The sequence below is a fragment of the Pezoporus occidentalis genome, unplaced genomic scaffold (genome assembly GCF_034315485.1).
Source record: "Pezoporus occidentalis ecotype Australia unplaced genomic scaffold, CSIRO_AGI_Poc_V1 ctg1, whole genome shotgun sequence".
Lineage (NCBI taxonomy): Eukaryota > Metazoa > Chordata > Aves > Psittaciformes > Psittacidae > Pezoporus > Pezoporus occidentalis.
The window spans coordinates 6,818,000-6,840,511 of NW_026912778.1; the positions used below are offsets into that span (position 1 = coordinate 6,818,000).

Here is a 22,512-nt window from a genome sequence, read left to right on the forward strand (position 1 = left end):
ACAAGAAAGACTCAAATTTAAAAAGAAAAGATGACAGAAGACATGTCATTTTTTTTTGTTTCTTGGTTACCTCTAAGGGAATTTACACTTGGCATGTTGTGTTTACTGTTTTCTGTTCCATTCTGAGTTAGTAACATAATGTACACCATGAGTTGGGTGTTAACCATCTAACAGTTCAAAATCCTGTTGTGACGATCAGATGCTGTTATCTGTATGTGATTAGGGTTTTGTTTTTTTCTCTTCCCCTGGACTTGTGTCTTATGGAAACTTTAACCATATCATCCTGCTTCTAATTTATTTTCTTGGCTGTTACACTGGCCCTGAAGCTTTCTAAACCTTGTTAATAGATGTACTCAGATATTCCAGAAAAAACATGTTCTGCCTGCCTGGAGGCTTTGTTCTCTATCTGTTTGAGAATGAGAACAGAGGGTAACTGGAAATTAAGAGAAATGCAAATTAGCAATTCATACTCTTGTATCAATAGAAAAATCAAAACCAGTATCACTAATGTTAACATAGTCAGAAGAGACTCTCACTCTGCATTTGTGGTTTGAGAAGAAAACATTTTCTGATAAGATAGTTGCAATTTCAAAATTCACTGAATTCTTCTTGTTAAGTGTGTAACTTTTGAGGAGTGTTTTCTAGAAAGCCATATTCTCCAGTTTCCGTAAGATCACATTAAGGAGCATAGAGATATTTATCCTTTATCATTGTTTTTACAGATAACGTTAAAAGTTTTTCAGCTTGTTTTGTTTTGGTTTTGGTTTTGTGTTTTAACAGGACCAGATAGTTGTGCGTTAAACAAAGCTCCCTACCATACCATATAATCTTTATTTGTGCTTGATACTAATCAACCACTGCGGAATGCATCCTTGGGCTTCCTGAAATATATGAAATGATACAGGATGAAGTTATCCTAAGAGAGGGGAGGAACACTGTAAAACCTGTCTCAAAAATAGCTGTGCTGCTGCTGGCTCCTGGCTTTGGCTGTGTATGCTACAAATACAAATGGCATTTTCTCTTGATTGAAAGTAGAGTAATAAAAACCCCACAGCTTTTTCTGGGTGCATTTTTGCATGTGGACCAGAGCTATAATCAAAACGTATTAAACACTTGAAATTGCAGCAGTAGCTACATTGTTTCCTCCCTGTCATTTATGTAGCCCTTTTGTGCGCTGTCGTTGTCATGGTTCTTCTGGCATCCAAGACAAATGTAACACTCCCCAGGTGCCAAATGGAAAGCAGCAGTGTGGGCAAAGTGCATGCCTATGAGGGGGATGACTTGCATCCAATCCTTTGCTCTGCCATAGGCTTTCTACATACACACACACACACACACACACACACACACACACACACACACACACAAATCAGATTAATCTGTAAAACAGAACTAAGAGTATCTTCCTACCTCACCTCATGGTGTGATAGGGAAAAAGGATAAATCTACTTGTTACCATGATGAATCCAGATGCTAGCAATAGCTGAATATTATGTAAACAAACATAATCAGGAACAGCTGATTTCAACTACATAGTATGACAATTTAAGAAAAGCACTGCTCTATGAGATATCTGAACAAAAACCAGGCAAATCCTTATTCAGTTCCTGCACATGCACAGCAGTTGCACTATTAATATTCTATGCACTTCAGAAAATGTGAAACACAACCTGACCAAGACCATATTTGAAGTATTTTCATAAATCCAGAACTATTTAAAACCTAGCTACATGTCAGACTTAGAAGGTGTAATTCAGTATCCGAGTCCAAGTCACCTCTCCAGTCCTGCACAGTCACTGCTCTGATCTTGCACAGTCAGTTTTTAACAGCTTTAGCAACGAGTCATCTGGTATATATTTGCCTAGGCATTTCCATCATTGACACTTCTAGACTGAGGGAAGCAGTTGAAAGTAGCAATATGTTAGCTGCCCCTACCACTTTCCCTGTTGAGATTTTTCCTTTCTTACCATGCTGAATAGATAATTGTGGTTGTCCTATGTCCCCAGTAACTAGCATCTGCAATATAGATTAAGTAAACTGTCCAGGTAAACTGCATGATTTCCCTAGGCTGTCCCTGTATGATGTCAGGATTCATCTAAACTAGCGGTTATAATCTTCTTTAAAACTGAGTGAATAGCAGGTTGGCAATATGCTAATTTAAGTTAGTCAATGCAGTATTAGATACCATCTTAGATATTTTACAAGTGTTCTGCTATCTCCTAGAGTAAACTTTATTGGAGTATTCAGACCAATATTTCTCTAAATTATGTATCTGAGGTAGTCAGCACTGTAAAAAAATTCAAAAGAAAGAAGTACAACATTTAAGAGATAAAAGAAGAAATTTTAGTTAAAATATTTTACAATAAAATAATTATGATTATAAATCTCTTTAGTTAAATATATACATATTACATGGTATTCTAAAAAGAATGAACTTCTTAAAGTTTCAAGCAGATCTAATGCACAAATCCACCACTTTGTCAGCTTAGACCGTAATGTCAGTTTAACATTTGTAAATGGCTGCTTCAGGCTGTGGTTTTGTGCAAAACTAAAAAAATTATGAAAACCAGATCTCCAAATCTTTCTATTCCCGTGGTAAATAGATAGAAAAGGTAGTTTACACACACACACACACACACACACTTACACACACAAACTTTGATTGCATACAGAGGTTAGAATGACCAGCACTAAAATAACCCCCATCTCTACAAAATAATTCCTTGAATTGATGTAGCTTTTGAAAATCACAAATTTTAAGTGCTAGGAAATTGTGCTTTTAGGCAGCCACGTGGCCAATAAGGTAGATGTTGTCATAAAGGTGCCCAACAAAATCTTCACTGATATTCTGTGCAGCTCGCCGTGTATTTCGGATGAATTCCCTCTTTGACATTTTGTTCTTCACGTGAGGGCTTGTTAGGTCAATGGAAAGTAGAATCAAAGAGTAACACAGTACGTAAACTGCATCTAGACAAGAGAGAATAAATAAAAAAGAAGTTGAAAGGAAACTGGGATCATTAAAAATATTGCTCCCTGTCCACGTACCTTATAGTCTTCATCATCTGGGCTTATAATTATATATATATATATACACACACGTATACACACACATATATAACACCTCAAAAGTTTATCCCAGTGAAGTAAAATTTAATATAGCAATTTTCAAAGTAATAATGTCAGCACATTGCCAAATTAGCGTTTAGAAATCTCTCAACATTTCTATGTTATCCAAAAGTTACTAAGGGCTTTGTGCACATTCATTTAAAAAGATTCTTGAAGTTTTTGCAAACTAGGGTCAACATCCTGCTAAAGCTTATCTTTAAATATGTAAGCAGTCCCACTGCTGAAAACTGGCTACCCCCCAGCAATTATACATACTTGTTAACTTCAGTGAGGCCCAAAATTCCTTCTCATTTCTGTGAGACTATCCACAAGGCAAAATGTTAAGTGTGTAAGACTGCAAGAGGGAACTTCAAGGTAGTACAGAGCTTGAGCACAGAAAAAACTGAAGGAAAGATAATGAGAGAACAAAACCCACTTATCAGCTAGTTCTAAGAAGAGCATCTGTGTGGGTGTTTTTCAGTCTTTTTTTTATCTCAAGTGGGATGATGCCTGTATACTGAACCATCCCAAGCCATGTTTGTCCTTTCAGAAATACTTGTTTAGGTGCTGATTTTAAAACTATCATGAACAGTAACAACATCCAGAAATACAAAGACTGATCCACTGAATCAAATCTTTTTTTGCTTACCAGGGCTAAGGCCAAGCTCTCTCATCAAATCAGGGTTACAAGCACAGAATCGGTGAGAAAACTTTGTTATGAGAGTCTCAAGGTACTCCCCACGCTCCTCAGGAGCATGAATGTGTCTGAAGAACTCTCTCAGTGCATTTGGCAAGAACTGATTTCTGAAGTTATGCAGCGTCACAAGGTCATCCAAAACATCTCGCCTGGTAGAATAAAATCCCACATAATTAGAGAAGTTTAACTGTTTAAATATGAAAACGTATGTTTAAAAAAATAAAAATGAAAGCTTTAGAATAGCTAATGAGCTTTGGCTTTTGCAAACAAAACTATCACTAACAGTTCAAGCTAATATAAACCCCTGTTTTTCAGACACAATAGTAAACAAATACTATAGAAATATATACTAATCAGAATTCCAAGTTACTTTGTATGCATATTCAATTACAGTCTACATAGAGGCTTCACCTCCTTTAAACTGACAAAACCATTAAAAAAGAAAATAAAGGGAATAGATTCATGCGTGTCACACATTTTGGTGCCTAAGCAGAAGCCATTACAGGAGTATATTGTTAAAATCAGGCTTAAGTTAGATAAAATTTGCTCACAAAACCTCTTTAAGTCTAAGTCCATCAGGGTGCAATGGTCTCAAGCATTTTCCACTGAACACAGAAACATCTAAGGGATTCAGACTAGCTTACGTGCACAGATGTGCAAAAGACATCTGAAGGAAATTTGGATGTAAGTTTGAAGTGAACCAAAGGATATTCTCGTATGTTTATCCTTTCTGTTAAACATTTCAGTACTAGGAGGGGAGTTTCAACATTTAGAAACATAGTTTTATTTTTAGTGCCTGATTACACTCTGTTTATGAAGAGAAGATGAATGGCAGTAGGGGTTGCTAATATTAACTTGCAATCTCATCTGTTAAACGGGTTTGTATTTTTTCTATTGCCAACAAAAACTGATAATCTGAAGTTTTACAGCACAGGACTGTCAGTGGTGATACCACTACAGAATGACTCCTTTTACTCCTTTAGTAATTCAGGCTGAGGAGAATGAAAAGCAGAAGAGGATTCCTGCTGGAAGCACTGCTGTCCCTCTGCTCTTCCTGTTTACATCCAGTTATTATTCTCCTCCTCTTTCAACTTTTCTTAAACATGTTGATGCTCCTGTCTCCTGACACTGCACTACCCCAACCTGAGGGTATCCTGGAGGGCAAGAGAAAGCATTGTGGAGGCAGAAGAGCATGCTACAGCAGGGAGAGTGTTCCCTACTGCAGTTCATGCTGTCTCCAAGAGGATGCTCTATTGGTGGGTGTTAACTTCCATTCAAGAAATACCAGACACCCAAATATTAGTCAGATGATTCAACATTAGTTAAAAAGCTACCATAGCTTGGTAAAGTGCAGCAAAATATCTATAAAATCTGAATGTCATACAGCACCAAGATTATCCTGTGCAGTTTACATGCTGACTATAACTTCAAAACAATTCATGTCCAGAACTGCAAAAATGCAGAAAAAGCACAGGATGTGATATTTACTTGTTACAAGTGGTATTTTCAGGGGTTCTTATAAAATGTTACAGTTAATAAATACTTGAACTGAGTAACTGTTCAGATTTAGCAGCAGCATTACTTAGTTGCATTTACACATCTATAAAATTATATCAACACAAGCAAAATATTGTTGAATGGTGCAGTACGTTGAAAGTGAATAGGAAATGTCTCAAGAGAAATTCAGATTACCTTTCATCAAGGTAGATTCTCAGCTTCTTCCAATTTAGTGTTCTTGTGCAAAAGATAAACTTAGCTATTTCTTTTGGCGAATCATCTAGTATGCCCTTGGACATAAAGTAGTTGACTCCCTGAGATAAAATACATGCATGTATAAATACGCTTAATCTTCATAATGTGTTTAGGAACAAGTATTGTGCTTGGCAGTGTATGAACTTAATCCTACTAATTAGTTAATTTGTTTTTCGGAATGATTCTTCTTTCTCAAAATCACATTTCGACATGCACAATAAACTCTAAAATTATAAATCAAATGCAAAGAAACAATTTATTGTTATGGTTGAGATTTCACATATACTCACAATAAGAAATTTAAAATTATGAACCCTATAGCAAGCATGCCAGTTCTTTATTAATTTCTTTAGCGTAGACTAGTATTTTGGTTTTCATACTTTTGTAATCGTATATACAATGATGCAGGGTCCACAACTTTTAATTTCTTAACTTTTCTAAATAAGAAAATCTTAGCCATAATGTGTTCAGTCTTTAGTACCTTATATTAAAACATTAATGTTCTCACATGTATACAATGTATCACATTCAAATAGATGCATTAAATGCATTTGTTTAAATGTGCAATAATGCAAATAAACACAAGCACGCAGATTTCAAAGCATAGGTAAATATCAACATTTATAAATATACGTACACAGAAAATAAGAACACTGTGTCTAACAAAAAAAAAAGTTTAAAAAGATAGAACTCTGTATACTTTATATTGATATTATGATTTCCAGAATTTTCCACACTTTGCCAAGCACACATTTCTCACGGAATACACATGCCAAATCTAATTTAAAAATATTCCAGTGATATTCTGGATTCTTTCTATTCATTGAAATATCCCAAAGCATAAAACTATTTTCCTTACGATCTCAGAAATCAACACCAGCTTAATGGACTTTTAACATGTTCACATTTTTTAACAACAAAAATCTAAACCTGAGAATAACTAACCAACTAGTTTCAATTCAATTTGGCAAGGGCTAGGAGAGGTTTTGAGCATTTGTTACAAAAAAGTGTTACAATACTTAACTACAGTATCTCCTGACTATACCACAGTGTTGAAATAATGCAAAATGTGTAGGCCAGAGAATTTCTGCATAGAATAATGTACCAAGGCCACAACCTAAATCACCTTTAAAATACTTCCAAGATATTTTTTCATAAATCCCTGATATTAGGCTTCACAATATTTTGCAAGTCTGCCCTTTTAGTTTACATTACATCTATAAAAATGTAGGGGCAACCTGTCATTCAGTGTATAAACTAACTTCCCAGTACTCTTCAATTTTGCTTAAAAAAGAAATAAAGGACTGAGTGCAGGTTTGGAAAGTTGTTTTATGAAATGGATTACTAAAGCAAAGTCTCAGTTTTAGCAAGCAAAAAATAAATTAGAATACACGCTTAAGATACTGGTAACACAAGTGAAAAAACAACAAATACCTGTAACATTATCTGGTTTTACTGGTCCATACTTTTTGCTTATATATTTATAGAAAATAGAAGTTCATTAGCACTTTTTTTTGTTTGTTTGTTAAAAGAATGTTATAGAAAATAAATTAAAAGGTTTTATATAGGCAAAACAAAAAAAAGAAAAAATCCTAGCATTTTTAGGCCCAGATTTTAAGAAGAACCTCCATTTAGGACTGTAATGAAACATGTATTTCATTGCAAGCTTACATTTAAGTCCAAACTACATCATATTTAACTTTTTCCATAATATGGATGGTCAACATAAGGTAAAGTGCTTTCTTGAATTAGAGCTAAATAGTAAACTAAGATGGGAGATCAAAATGAACTATGCATTAATACCTCAAGTATTTTGGCAATTTATAAAAGACTAGCAGCAGAACATACATATATACTCTTTACATATATCCTCACTTAATGAGATGCATTTGCTTCAGTAATAAGTATTTGCTTAAGGTAATACAAACTGAAGCCTGGAAAGGGAGTCTCGGTAATATTCCTGCTACAATTATTTAACAAACACCTCAGCCACATACCCGGCATGTCATACGAGGCAGGATAAAAATAACACCTTCTTTAAGACATACAGTGAGTTGGTTTCACTGTGACAGTAAATGCCGTAAGTAATTTATTTCATGCATTAGATTTCATCTCAAGGTACAATCGTCACCTGATAGTCTAACCACGTCTTTGCAAAGCACTTTTATTCCCTGTCTCTAATTCCCAGTCTCTCCCCCCACCACACATAATGCTTAACAGTATCTTTCTCTGTGAATGCAGTCTTGTTATTTATTTTCCTCATCTCCTTCACAAATGAACAGGGCATAAATAAAAAATACTTCAGCACATGCCATCATTTTTAGGCACCTTTTATTTCTTTCTCAACAACAACAAACACTTTGCAACAATAGAAACCTGATTTCTCTTTAAAGTCCTTAAAGTTTGGCTCACAGGAAATGAAATTTATTTACAAGATTTACAGCATGTCATCAAATCAGCTTTTTGTAACACTGTAAACACTGCCTTGAATTCCTCTCAGAACCTTCACTTCAAATAAATCACTTCTGGTAGCCAAAATGATCGCTTGTGGCAGGTATGCTAGCTGAAATAACTAGTCCTACATATTATTAAAATAGATGCCAAGATTACCAGTCATCTGGTGATTCTCTTAGGATGCATGTGACTGAAGTCAGGTTGGCAGATCTGTGCCACTACCTACCAGGTCTGAAGAGGTGGTTTTAACACCGAGGAATGAGCACACACATAGTATGTTCTTCTAATTCTGATGTAGTAGAAGAGTAATTAGGTGAACAGTATAACAGCCGAGATTTCCAGCAGATCTGGGTCTGCCTAACTTATATGAGGAGCCTGCTTGTCACTGTAATGTTCTTAACATTAGAGAATTAGGAAAGATGCCTTAAGGATACCTTGCCTCTGTGGCAAGAATATTACCTCTGAATTTCAGACAGCTCTGGATAAAATTGCCATGTATTAAAGTGTTGATTTAAATTATCACATGCAAATAATAATCAATCATAACTATAGACTAATAGTAACCATTTGTTGTATTTCAATGTTATTTTTACAGTTACTCATTTTTTCCCAGTCACACAACACTTGTTTTACCAATCTATCCTGCTACAGGACTGACACTCCTTGCTTACTTTCTACCTGTTCCTAAGAAGTTTTCCATTAATTTATATCCATACAGGATATGTAAACGAAAAGAGTTTTCTTTTTCATAACTGGTTTCACTTCTGCATTGGTTTTATTCTCTGCTAAGAGTACTTTCAGAATATTTTAATACAGTAGACAGTATTAAAATTTTTGTAGTTGCCTTTGCCATCTCTGTTTAGATATGTATACAAAACAAACCAGATATTTTAAATTATTCGCATAGAAATTTTGGAATCAGCATTTTTCTAGACATATACATGATTTCTCTTTTTAATATTTAAATGGAATTATTGCAAAGTTCGAGTTAGGAAACACTGAGGCTTTTTACACAATGCCTATTTAAAAGCAGTGCAAGAAAATATGACACATACATTTGTCTACAGCAACAAATTTCACATAAATGGTTGTACACATGCTCAATTTGTTTAGTTTAAAAAATTTTAACAGGTGACTAAGGAAATTACTAGAAAGTATATTAATATTGTTAGGCAATTTATAATTCTGCAAATTATATGCTTTTACATTTTGGTAGGATAACATATATCAACATAAAATGCTAATTTCTTTCTAGTCTCTACTGTATTAAAAAAAAAAGACTATTTTGATCACCAACAAAATTAAAACATTATTAACTAAAAGCTCAGGGAACAGGAATTCAAATTTATATACTAGCTTAATTATTTAGATAAATTATTTAGGGCTAGTATGTATCTGGCATCGTAGGGCCTCAACTGCTAATTAGGGCTTCTAGGTGACACTAGCATTACTAGTAAGTACTAATTAGACATGTATGGTATTACTACTCCCATTTTTCTAAGGAAATGCAATATCTTAATACATTTTATGGTGCATTTTCTGAAACAAAAGATGCAGTACTGATGTCATATTTTCCAACAGAAATTTTTGTGATTCTTAGTTCCTAAGTTACAAATCAAGTTGTTGACAAATGTGGACACCATACAGAACATCACATTACAGTGTCTCTTTCACTGTATGTCTTTAAAATACAGTCTCAGTGATACACAGTCATGATGGCAGAAATCATAAGTACAAATATTTCTCATGTTACATGGAATCCATAGTTAATAATTTACATGATTAAAGATCTCTGACTCTAATGTAGAGTTTTCAAAAGGTTTCAGCTTTCTGGTTCATTCCACCTTTCCAGATAAATCACACAAAAGAACATCTTCCCTCTATGACATACATATACTTTTAATATCTGATAAATCAGTGCATATCAAAATTGGCTCGCTTAGTAGGTCCCTATGAAATAGGGTAAGTTTTCAAAAAATTGGGCTAGAAATATACAGTACAGTAAATATTCCATCATCTGCAGACTATAATTAAAAGTCAGGTAAGGTAGCTTTATGCATGTGGCTAACAATTCCTTTACAATCAAGAAGAGGTCAGAAAACTGACCTCCCTAACAAAAACTAAGGGTAGTTGGTAACAAATAAGACAATCGGAAGAGTGGAAAGCCAGGTTTAGTATAAGCACTGTCTTACTGTACTTTATTGTTATTATGGTACGTAAAGGAAACCCTGACCTCATTTAAGTCTGAGATTTCAGTACAGTCCAGATTCCAAGAGATCCATAAAAACAAATGCTATTAAACAGCATCAGTTAGAATCATTATCACTATGTAAAACAAAACAAAACAAAAATCCAAACAAAAAATCTTTCCTGACCAATCTTTCCACCTTCAGTTCCAATTTTAACTACGTAACATAGCTCTATGTAATAAACTTGACAAAATATCTTGTAGGGAATTAGAAACATATACAAAACAGTGAGAAATAACTTCTGTTTGCTTACAAATTCAAGGTCATAAGCATGTGAGGTATGAAATGAGCACTGCATGAGAAACACTTTGCATACACCATACACCCTTTAGAATAAAATATAACAGAGACCACGTAGGCAGATTGAACAACATAATATTCATATTCAAGTGTTAATACTAACACTAAACCATCCCTCCTCCCCAAGAAACAAAAACCAAGCTCCAAAATCTTGGCTACAATGGTGCTGCCAATATGAAAAAAACAAACCAAACACTAAACAAAAAAAAAAAACAACAAAACAACCCACAAACCTAAAACCAAAACCAACCAACAAACAAAAAAAAGAGAAACCAAACATGCACTGGAGTTTTTTAGCTTGTTTTAGATTACGTGTAATGTGATTAGGCACATCCTTTCAGCAGAATGTGAGCACCTGCTATGTATTATGCAAGCTCATGCACACGATCAGTACATTAAATTACAGCAGATACCACAACACCATGCACACAACAATGGCTAACCAGAGAATCCTACCACAAAGTGTGTAGATGCTCTTCCCTACCCCGTGAGCCACCGCTAGCTCTGGAACTGTTGCTGTGGAGCCTGGTTACCCATTTTCATGACATGGGAGGTGTCCTTTGGAGAATCTTGCTCCTGTGGCTGTAAGTATTCCTATTTTTATAGTAATTTGATCAGGTCTGTTATCAAATGTAAAGCAGAGTTTGGCAGGAAATTCGGAGATGCAATTTGTAATAGTGGAATGTCATGTCATATCATATATTCCAGTCACAGTGTCCTTACAGTCATAATGCTGCCAATACCACAGTCGTGAACAATACAAGCAATAGTATTTGTGAATTCTCCTGAAACTCAGGCCCTGAATGATTCCTACCAGGCTATGGTGCTCCACAGGGAGAGAGGAACAGAAGCCCTTAGGAGGTATCCTGAGGTTCTTGTCTCTCATTAGGCCTGAAGTAGGCCATTTGTACTACTATTGTACAATATACCATAATGAAGCCAGAAAAAGTAAGTGTAGGATAATAAATTTAATAACTAATTTAGGTATACTACAAGGTAGCTCTAATTTGCAGAACTTGTAAAATAACAATTTTTTTATCCAGTGCCTTTTGTGAAGACTCCAAATGCTTTAAACCTGCCAAGATTACTTTAAATTAGATTGGAATACAACAGCATACTATAAATGAAGGTATAAGTGTAAAAAAAAAACCAACAAACGTTAAAGCAAATTGAAAGACAAAGAGAAATTTGGGTAGACAAAGCTGTTACCAACTAAAACTTGATATATTCTTAAAAACATTTAAGTTACCTAAATATTGCGTTTCATTTAGAAAATTTTACATTTACTACTAAATTCACTAAAATCCTGCTGAAAATCAATGCTAATCACTCAAGTGGCACTTTGTATAACAGTTCAAGGCAGAGCTCTAACAGAGAAATTACAAAATATTGTAATTTGTGACTGATAAGAGTAGTTATTATCAAGCAGAATATGAGATAAAGCAAGAATTAAACAACATGACATTATTGTAACGATACAACTGGTTTATTTATTTCACCCTGCAGTTACATGTTCGTGTTTTGTGTATATCAGCAGAGTGAACTATTTGCTCCTAGAAGTGTACCTTTTCATGTCTCTTAATCCTCTTCCTACTTTGGATTTATTCAATTACCACTTCCTTCTGTATGTGCAAATACATTCAGGAAGTTAACACTACTTTTTGTTCTGTACTATGTACCACCTTTTCCTAGGAAACATGAAGCAGGAGTCTGGTTTCCTACACAAAAGGCTCTCTTTGTCACTTGGGCATTAATTGCATATCTCCCAGGCAAAAGCTGTCTACTTTCAAACTCTTTTCTTTGAAAGGTGACAGAGTGAAAGCAGAAACTGACTTTCCCAGTTAGTTTCATGCATTAATATATGGAAACCTTCTAGATTGACAGGGGGTATTTTTTGAAAATAACTATGTTGTTACATACTATAAAGAAAGATTATGCATAATAAACATCCACAGATATCAAATCAAACCGATCTTTAGAATAGTTCATAGTATTATTTTCATACTATTTCAAGATTTGCTCCTTGATAGTGGAAATACTTAAAAAAAATCTCTTATAAGAAACCATAAATTTCATAGAAGTAATTTGTGTTACTTTAACTACCCTGCTATAACTGATGTGGGATCAAACTAACTCTGCAGGCCTATTATTATTCATTTTAAATTCACCACTGTCTCCACAGTACAGGATACCTGTCTCATTCCTAAGTCAGTATGAGGTTATGAATTTCTGGAATTCATGGGTCAGACCACTGTACAGAGTGCTTAAGAAGGAAGCCATGTTAATGATGTGCACAGGTACCATCTGCAAAAATTATCAGGATAGGGCTGTAACTTACTATTAACCATTCCTATGTTAAAACAAAAAAAAAAACCAAACCCAAACAACTATTAAAACTTAGCATTTAATACAGCTATGATTATAAAACAACAATCACAATTATTTAACTGTTTGCTACTATCAATAACAGTTCACTTACCTCATCAGGGTTGGCATTAAAGGTGAGACTGCCCTCATCTAGCTGCATATACAATTTTCTAAAAGAAAATCCTAGAGGTGGATTCTTATTGTATATAGAACAGTGACCCCAAGTGGATTTGCACAACCTATGAAAATAGAATTAGTCTATTATCAAAATTCCTTTCTGTATTTCATGTATTTTACAGAAGCAAAATGTAATCAAGACTGCAAAGTCAAATACTCAAATTATAGGAAAAGTTAGAAATAGGTTGCTTGTTACACTTAGTTGTTAATCCTTTTATATGTGTGTTACTGAAGTTTTCAGTTATATGATTATCATTTTCTTCTCACAGGTTTTGGTGTTCTTGAGTGCAATCTCAAAACACGTCCCAGTAGGTGGCATCATAACAACATCCACATAGCTGAGACTTCTGTCACTTCTAGTATTTTAACAGTGGGTAACTGTGACAAGTTGCTCTGCAGCAGTATGACAGATTAAAAAATTGTGCTTCTTTTCCTGTGCCCCAGTTGTCCAGTGAGTGGGACACTACATCTGCACAAAATTATGCCATTAACTTATCGCTTTCCTTGACTGTCCTTTTTCACCCACCTGGCCTCTTTCCAGTCTTGACCAGTCCCAATTCTTCAATCCAGCCCCATCCCTTTATATCTTCCATTACTTCTCAGTTTCTTTCCCTCTCATCACACCCTGACTCCATATCTCAGTTTCATCAGCTTATGTTCATCTCAGTCTCTTTGATGACACCATCTAAAATCGCCTTGAACTTCCACTTCCTGGGCAATCAATTTGTTATCTAGATTCCTTATTGAACTGGTAGTTCTGCTTCAACGCATCTGTTTTGTAAATAATTAGACACAATGTTTAGGACCCAGCAGGTAGCCACTGAGGACGTGGGAAGTGACTTTGTTTTCAGTTCAGGAACCTGGGTCTAATTTGGACTGGATTCAGAACTCCAGTCACAGGGCTTGCCAAAGCCTAAAAATCAAACATATCCCAATGCATACGTAATGTTGAAAACTAAGATATCTATAGAGATTATTCAAATTGAAATCTTTATTAATTTGCTAAATCAGGACACATTTTCACTAACAAAGTGTATACTCTGAACTGAGTACTATTTGGGAAAATTTTACTAAAAATGATTGAGCTATTTCCCAGGATGAACTCTGTGGAAAATACGTATTTTTTTTCCCTTGTATGTTAAGAATATATACTATATACAATTAAGAATCTCTATTATCTTTGGTCCAGGGAATTTATTTGTATTTAGTGTGTTTTTTTTATACCAAGAACTGAGTAAAATACAATGGATACCAACATAAACTTAGAAGGTTAGCAGGATCTTCACTAGAATTCCTGTTTCCTACTAAGAAAACAGTCCCCAACAGTAGAACAATTGTGACTAAGAAGTTATAATTGCATTAACCCTATTGCTGAGTTCATAAAGCATGATAAGAAGGGAAGCTGCTTAACTCAAATGCAGAGAGGCAAAGAAATAGATGAAGGAAGAGACGTAGAACACAATGAAAGGGAATTAAACAGGACCTGAACAACAACCCAGCAGTAATACTTCTTACTGTCTGTTAAGTTGAAAGGTAAGAATATAATGTGAAGAAAGATACAAGTTCGGCTGACCATCTACTCTAAAAATAAGTATGATTTCATGAGTCTTTCCCAGTGTTGCAAAACATCAAATATCAAAGAAAATAGTTTTAATTAAATTTTTATCTTACACTATTTGGTAGAGCATTTCTTTGTTTCCTGGACATACAAACTCTCCGTATGTATATAAATGTCTTTCAACCGTTAGACTGCAGAAATTCCACCTGACACGTGCAGAACTCACCTTTTCTTCCCCCCTTTCATCACCATCTTCCAAAAAAACATATATACACTTCAGTTGCACTAAGACAAGTGTATTAGATGAGTTAGAATCCCTTTCTACCTGGATTTCCTGCTGAATAGGTCTGTTTGCTTAAGCCAGATATTTGTTTGAGGTTCAGAGAAGTATACAATACATACATTTGAGATGTGCTTTGAGCTAATACCAAAGTCAAGATAAGTCCTTATTTTTTTCCCTCATGATATATCAAACAATGTGTGCAGTAATACACATGTATACTTGTACCAAGCACACTTATGTATGTAGTAATCTGTTATTACCTAATTGTAATTAGAAATCCAGAATAACACATTTTTAAACTATATTCATATTTCCCCTGTGAAATCGCATTTAATTTAGCAAACCCTTTTCTAAGGTTACTGTGACAAAAATCATATATTGAGACAAATTTAAAATCTGATAATTATTTATATTTATGTCCAGGTGATTTTTTAAAATTTATTTACTTATTTTGCTTACCCTTGCCAAAGAAGCTCATCATTAGCAAGATCCTGCCAGACGCATGAAGCTAGACAGAGATCAGTTGCATTCAGGTATGACAAAATGGTAAAACTAAGCTCTGGTGGCAGCATTTCCAGGTTAATGAATCCTTCTTGTTCTTTAGTTTTTCTGGTCTTCAACAGGTGGTAGATATCAATGCCTCCTTGGGCTTGTTTTCGATGGCTTGTATTGGAAACACTGTTGGTAGCTATCCTCCTACCATGTTCTCTGGTAAAATAGCCTTGTCCACTGTATCCTTGGTGTTGCAGTTGCTGGCTCCTAGCAACTCTCCAGAGTCCCTGACCCATCTGTGAGCCTGCTGGACATAAAATCCAAATTAAATGTTGCCAGCTATTTATGAATATTTGCAAGACAGACTCAGCACACACTAGAAAAATAAACCTTTAGGACTGATCCGAGTAGAAAAAGGTGAGTTTTGTCAAAGTTATGCTGACAATATAATCTGTCTTCAGTGGAGCAACTGAATAAATACTGAAAACAAACCCATAAAAATTGATATTTTTACAAAAGCTTTTGTGCTTGAAGAGTTATAAAATTAATACTAAGCTTCTGTGAATAGTAACAAACATTATCTATGTCCTATGCAAGTTAAGAAGCCTTAACCTTCAGAACATTTAGAATTATTATCTTCAAACTTCCTTTAAAATGTAATAAAAATATCTTATGTAGAGTCAGTGAAGTGCTATAAAATGTAAGAAGATATAACAATGTCCTGAATAGTGAGAAGCACGCAAAATTAGTCTGTGCCTGACATTAATACAAAGTTTAAAAACTTTAATGATAATGCATAAAGGATTCATTGTTTCTTGTCAGTTTCTTGTTTCTGAGCAACTCTCCTGGGTTCAGCTGTAACAACTATTTTTCTCCTTCTTAATAAGCAATGCACTGCTGTGTTTTTGACTTTAGTCTGAGAACAACACTGATAACACAATAAGGCTTTTAGTTGTTGCTAAGTCATGTTTATTCCGATCAAGGACTTTTCAGTCTCTCACGCTCTGCCAGTGAGAAGGGGCACGGGAAGCCAGGAGGAAGCAGAGGCAGGACACCTTACCCAAACTAGCCAAAGGGGTATTCCATACCACAGCACGTCATGCACAGTATGTAAACCAGGGGGAGTTACCCGGAAGGCCCAGATCGCTGCTCGGGTTTGGCTGGGTATTGGTTGGCGGGTGGTGAGCAATTGTGCATCACCTGTGTTTATTGTTATCTTTTCCCCTTTTAATTTTATATTCTCTCCCCTTGTTATTTCCCTTATCCTTATTACTATTACTGGCGGTAGCAGTAGCGGTTTTGTGTTATACCTTAGTTACTGCACTGTTCTCATCTCAACCTGTGGGATTTACATTCTTTTGATTCTCTTCCCCATCCCTCTGGGAGTGGAGGGAGAAAGTGTGTGTGTGGGGGGGAGTGAGTGAGCGGCTGCGTGGTTCTGAGTTACCAGCTGGGTTTAAACCATGACAGCAACCAAAATACCAAAACATCTTTTCAAGGTTTCCTGCACAGTAGCATAAAAACTTCAGAATAAGACTTCTATATTTTACTTATCACTGTGGGGTTTTTATTTTTTGTCAAACTTCGCTGCAGATGAGAACAAAGAGAACAGATCCTGAATGACTTAGTTAGTTGCCAAGATTTCTGAATGCCATAACTTAAATTTCAGTAACCACCTATATTTATCAAGAGGGAAAAATAGTACGATAAATCTTACTAATTCAGTATGATAACGTTATCGTAACCTTATCACAAGTAGTATATATATGGTGATCATTTTTCAACCTTTATTATGATGACAGATCACTAAAGTAATCATACCAGTAATCTGTAGGTTCCCAATGCTGATTTTCAAAAAAGAAACACTGATGGTCTGGTCTGCTAAGATCTCACAGGTATTTGAAATTACGCATATTCTATTAGCATGGGAAATTAAAAACAGGGTTTTAACACTATTTAAGGTTGGACATGAATGGAAGCTGTTCTATGTAAGCTGAAAGAAACAAGCCATGAATGCGATGAGTAATTATGGGAGAAAATGGAGAAATTAGATAAAGTACAGGAAAAGAAACCCACCACAATCAAGACGGAAGTCAACACAAGACAGGTTCATCTGGCTAGTGAAGCTGTTATCTACATAACCATCCATTCAGGGAAAGTTTAAGAATTTATTCCTAGATAAGGCCAAAGTTGTGAAGAAACTATAGTCATATGTATTATATTCAATTTAGTAATATGCAAGATTTTACATAAATTCATCATTATTATTATTATTCGTATTTCTTGTACAAACATTTGGCTTATTTTTTTTTATTGTACAGAGACAGATTAAACCATGATCAACTGCTATAAATTACCAGGCAATTAAAAATAAGGCTTACTGAGTTGCAAACACAAGTAGGATATACCACTGGCTGCAAGAATGTATGCATAAAGAAGGTATTCTCATTTTCTTGAGAACAGCATAAAAATTTTTAAAAGTCCTTAGGGCTATGGTAAAGCTGTTTCATGAGTGGAAGCTATGCCACAATCTGCCACGTAAAAAGTGACAACGCAAGGATGATGAAAGTAGGTCTTGGTAATTAATGCTGGTGTTTGCAATTATGAAAGTTTCAGCTGTATATAAAACATATTTCTTCACAAGATGAAGAACTCTGCCTTTATTTTTCATTGCTAAGCTAGATTAAAATATAAGGTAGCAACTTTTCTAAAAGAGATGCAGTTGCTCAGTGCTACCTTTTTCTGGTTTTGAACAACTACATCTCTCCAAGGAGAAGGAAGTTACTAACTTTCATCCCAAAGGAGGATCACCAACCACTGTTAGAATAAAATCAAGAGCTATTAAATGAATCAGTGGCAGGCGTGCCAGAACTGGCATTCAGGACTACAAGCATAAACTCATCAAGTCTGCTTCAACTCCAACTGTTGCTGCTATTGCCCCTGCTAAGCTGGCAGAGTATACAGTGATGAGCAGTGAAGAACGAAGCTAAACACCAACTTGTGTGGGTAGGCTGTAACACCCAAGGGCTCGATGGAGGTAACTTTCCCAATGGATAAAAAGAGCAGACAAGAAATACAATATTTCTGAGCATGTGCAACATTTCAGAAAGGGCTACTATCACTGTGCTAGAGGGTTCAATTAAGATAAAAAAAGCTCCTATTTTGCAAGTCATTGTGTCTGAGCTTGCTAGTTACTCAAGTACTTGGTAAGCAGTACTGTATATCTAAAGGAATCTAAACATCTTGGGAGGCTTCAACCAATTCTTGATCTTAGCCCTGAGTAAACTGAACACCGCCAACAAGGCATTTTACTTTCAAATATGCAGATGTCAAATTTAGAGGCTGTTTCACTCTCAGAAGATATCAGATGATCTGAAGGACTGAATAATAATGACCTTTCGATTCAATTATGTAAGTTTCAAAAGAGGTAAATGTATACATACACATCTAGGTGTAACTCCAGTATAATCTGCACTTTCTCAGTGCAGCTTTTCATGTAAAAACAAAATCTGCCTGAAAATATAGCACTGACTATAAATAACAAAATAGCTAAAACCAAAATACTAGTTTCAGGGACAGAGAGAACCAAGAGCAATGCTTTAATAATACTTCTTTATTATTTCAAGTCCTTAAGACAATGGAAATCAGCAAGAAGAAATATGATGACACTGCAGTATTAAACCTTACATTTCACAAAAGATGAAATGAGAGAACCTATTCTATGCAAACAATATATGTCAGGTAGAGAGAAAGGAACACTCTGCTAAATGCATAAATCTGTCAGCTAACTTTTTGTAAAACAGATTAATTATTTTGCTAGTAATTTTTTCTACCTTTTTTCACATAATTTGATATCATTATAACAAAACCACATTTCTATACACATTTGTTATCTCCCAACTGTTAAAAATCTTCTGAAAATAATTATTTATCATAGTTTAAATAAAAGAAAAAAAAAGTAGTAACAGGAAACTCAAGGCTCTGAAGATCATTTAAGAATTATATGGTGACAAGATTCATAATCATAATACACCAGGAAGACGAGAGAAGATGACCAGCAGCATTACCATAAACAGTCCACAGAAGGGCTGTGCCCAGTCAGTTATCAAGTGAATTTATGGTACCAAGTAAGCATCTGGCAATCTTATTATAGCTTTTAAACCTCTTCAAAGTCAGATTATCTTCATGCTCAATACATAGTACTTGTAAAGAATTTGGTAGTGGTCACAAAGGACCAAAATCAAATATCCAAATATCCAAAATCAAAGTTGCTAGTGTAATACCTTTATTGAAATATTCAGCTAGAAGTTCCTGTTCACAAAATACTTTCCATTAAGGAATACTGAGCTAACAAAATTATCAACAGTTCCTGTCAGGGCTCACAGGGTTCTTCTCCCCACACAAAAGCTAACTGCTATAATCACCAACAACATAAGCACTTCCAAATTATCTGACACTAGAAATGGCTCCAAGACAGGAAAAAAAAACCATTCTGTGTCATTCAATAAACTGGCCTTCTTAAAGTGCACTCACATACTTATACAGAGGATATCACTGCAGAAATAATTTTAAAGGTATCTTTAATATTAAAAAATCATTAAAAAATGAATTTTCCTCTTTAAAGTACCAAATGAAGAAATTTCAGAGAAGAAACAAAATGAGACAATTTAAACCATTTGAGAACCAGCCACTGGAAATTCACAAGCTTTTGTATGTGTGTAGCTATATATGCCAGTTTATATGCCATTTGTTATATCACATCTTGTTTTCCCCATAAACTCTGTAGTAATCCAGGATTAATGCTTTGAGAACTCATTCATGAAACAAGATGTGTAAACTAACTCTTATTACAAAGACTTTTAAGTAAGGTGTCTAGAATTATAGTTTTAAATTATTTTGAACATACACTTTCCATCACCGTTCACTCAAATGTACGTTTCTCAAATGTCTCAAAAATTCCAGTTATGTAACTTTATTTAACAGAGACCTTTTGACAGCTTGACTGTAATAACTGTCACAGTAAAAATAACAAGCTTGCTTATGGATTGCTGATATTCTCTGGCTCTGTCTGTTATCTGTCAAGAGTCTGCTTTCAATTTTAATTATGTCTTCTGCATGTCGCTTTGTTAGTGCACAATAAATTCTTCTGCAGTGTTGAAGGATACTAAAAGCTAAATGTATCCTATAATGCTGTACTGGTACTGGTTTCTGCTTTATGAAACAAAACCCGACATTCGATAGAAACGCTCTCCACCTCATGGCAACTGAGTCCTACAGCTGCCGCTTGGCTACCGCGATTATCCGAACAGGGAAATGTTTCTTCCTCCGCGTTACCGAACCTGAAGCTTCGTTCGTCGCAGCTGTACTGGTTACCGAGGCCTGCGATACCTTGACGGAAGTGCCTTTCAAACCCAACTCAAGGCAACTACGCGGCGGCTCTAGGGGCACAGCAAGTCCCTCACGCTCAGGGCCGCCCCAGCTGACAGAAGCGCCCTAGGAACCCCCTCGCCGAGGGCGGCGGCTGCACTCCCGCCGCCCAAAGGAACACCAAAACCGTCCCGCTCGCCACCTCCCACAAACAGGAACCAAGACCTCTGCTGCCGCAGGCCGGGACACGGCAGAACCCCAGCCACCGGGCACCGGCGATCCTAGCCCCGCGGGTGCCGCCCCCCGGAGCCATTGGGCCTCCCCAGTGGCCCCGGCTTTCGATTGGATGCGCGACTCGTCCATCCGCAGTCGCCGGTCCCCCAAGGGAAAGCCGCAGGGTTCGTACCTGTGCGAGTTCGGGTCCCAACCGCCGCCGCGACGAGCCCGGCCCGAGTCCGTGCGTGAGCCTCGCCGGGCAGGAGGTGGCTGAGCAGCCCCCGGCGGTGCGAGAGGCGGTGAGAGCAGCAGAGACCCCTCAGCAAGCAGAGAGACCGCCACCACCCTGTCCCCTTGCCTGGCAGGTTTGACGTTTGCTGTTTTTGCTGGAAGTGACGTCACCTCGCGGGACGCGCAGGAAGCGGAAGCAGCTGTTGGGTGTTGCGGCGGTAGATTCGGTCTGTACCCGCCGGCGGTTGCAGCCGCAGCAGTCTTGAGGAGAGGTAGCGGGGCAGCCGCTTTTCGGAGTAGGTGGGGGTCCGGCAGCAGGGGCGACAGTGGGCGCGGGTGAGCGTCGGTATCGCTTTCGGGGCAGGGGCTGGCTCCGAGCCCAGAGCACTCCCTCTCCTCCTGGACTGAATCGCGGGGCGGAGCGGGGGAGGCCTGGCCTCCGCGGGTCTGGGGTTGAGCAGTGGCAGCTGGGGAGCCCGTCCCGCTCCTGCGAGTTCGGCTCGGTGCGCTGGCGCGGCTCCGGGACAGCGGTCGACGTTGCCCACGGCTGGGACACGATTTTTTTTTTTTTTCCGCCGGTGTTTTGATGGCGCCCAGGACAACCGGCCTGTGACGTGCAGCTCCTTGTGCGGTTCACTCGTTTGCAAACATGGTGTGTGTCTGGAGTGTGTCTGCGGCAGCTGGCACGGTAGCGAAGTCCACTGTTTGATGATTTTGCATCTGGGTATAAGGGTGTTCCCCTCCATCTCCCCATCCCATGTAACAGAAGAGTCACAAAATCGTAGTAAACTAGGTTGGAAGGGACCTTAAGGATCATCTGAATAACGAAAACAAGTCTTTTTCGTTAGGCATTTCAGTGTTTACAACTGTAAAATATTTCGTAATTTGCATGTTTGTGTTTTTTTTTTGTGGGGGTTGGGTGGTTTTTTTTGTGTGTTAGTTGGTGGTTTTTTTTTTTTTGACATTCATTGCCTCTTTGAATACCGTAAGCATTTTTGAGAGTTGTTCTTTATAAACTATATGTGGTTCTATATTAAAACTTTGTTATACCTGATTTTACTCTGGGTAGCCAATGTTCTGTAACTGTTCTGTCACGAATTCTTACAGGCAAAACTTATATGCCACTTTTTAGTGTACACCTTCCCAAAGTATTATTTTTCTACCTACTTAACTGTTATTTGTATGATCTCCCAAGCTGTATAGTTTGTACTAATGGCAGTTGCCAGTTTTTACATCCAGAGGCGTGGTATAGAAAGGATTGTTG

General features: G+C 36.7%; 1 protein-coding gene across 2 annotated transcripts; it reads right to left on the bottom strand.

Moving 5' to 3' along the window:
• Nucleotides 1-747: 747 nt before the first annotated feature.
• On the bottom strand, nt 748-21,473 carry FBXO8 (F-box protein 8). 2 transcript variants are annotated; one of them, XM_062623008.1, is made up of 7 exons: nt 21,208-21,473; nt 15,402-15,738; nt 13,037-13,163; nt 5,495-5,613; nt 3,755-3,951; nt 1,351-2,967; nt 748-1,314 (listed from the first exon to the last, which is right to left on the bottom strand). In XM_062623008.1, the coding sequence occupies exons 2-6, from the start codon at nt 15,728-15,730 to the stop codon at nt 2,780-2,782; spliced, it is 960 nt and encodes a 319-aa protein (XP_062478992.1). In that variant the 5' UTR covers nt 15,731-15,738; nt 21,208-21,473; the 3' UTR covers nt 748-1,314; nt 1,351-2,779. The 2 variants fall into 2 exon arrangements, with proteins under 2 accessions (XP_062478992.1, XP_062479061.1); XM_062623077.1 differs by having other exon boundaries at nt 15,402-15,741.
• Between the last annotated feature and the right edge of the window lie 1,039 nt (nt 21,474-22,512).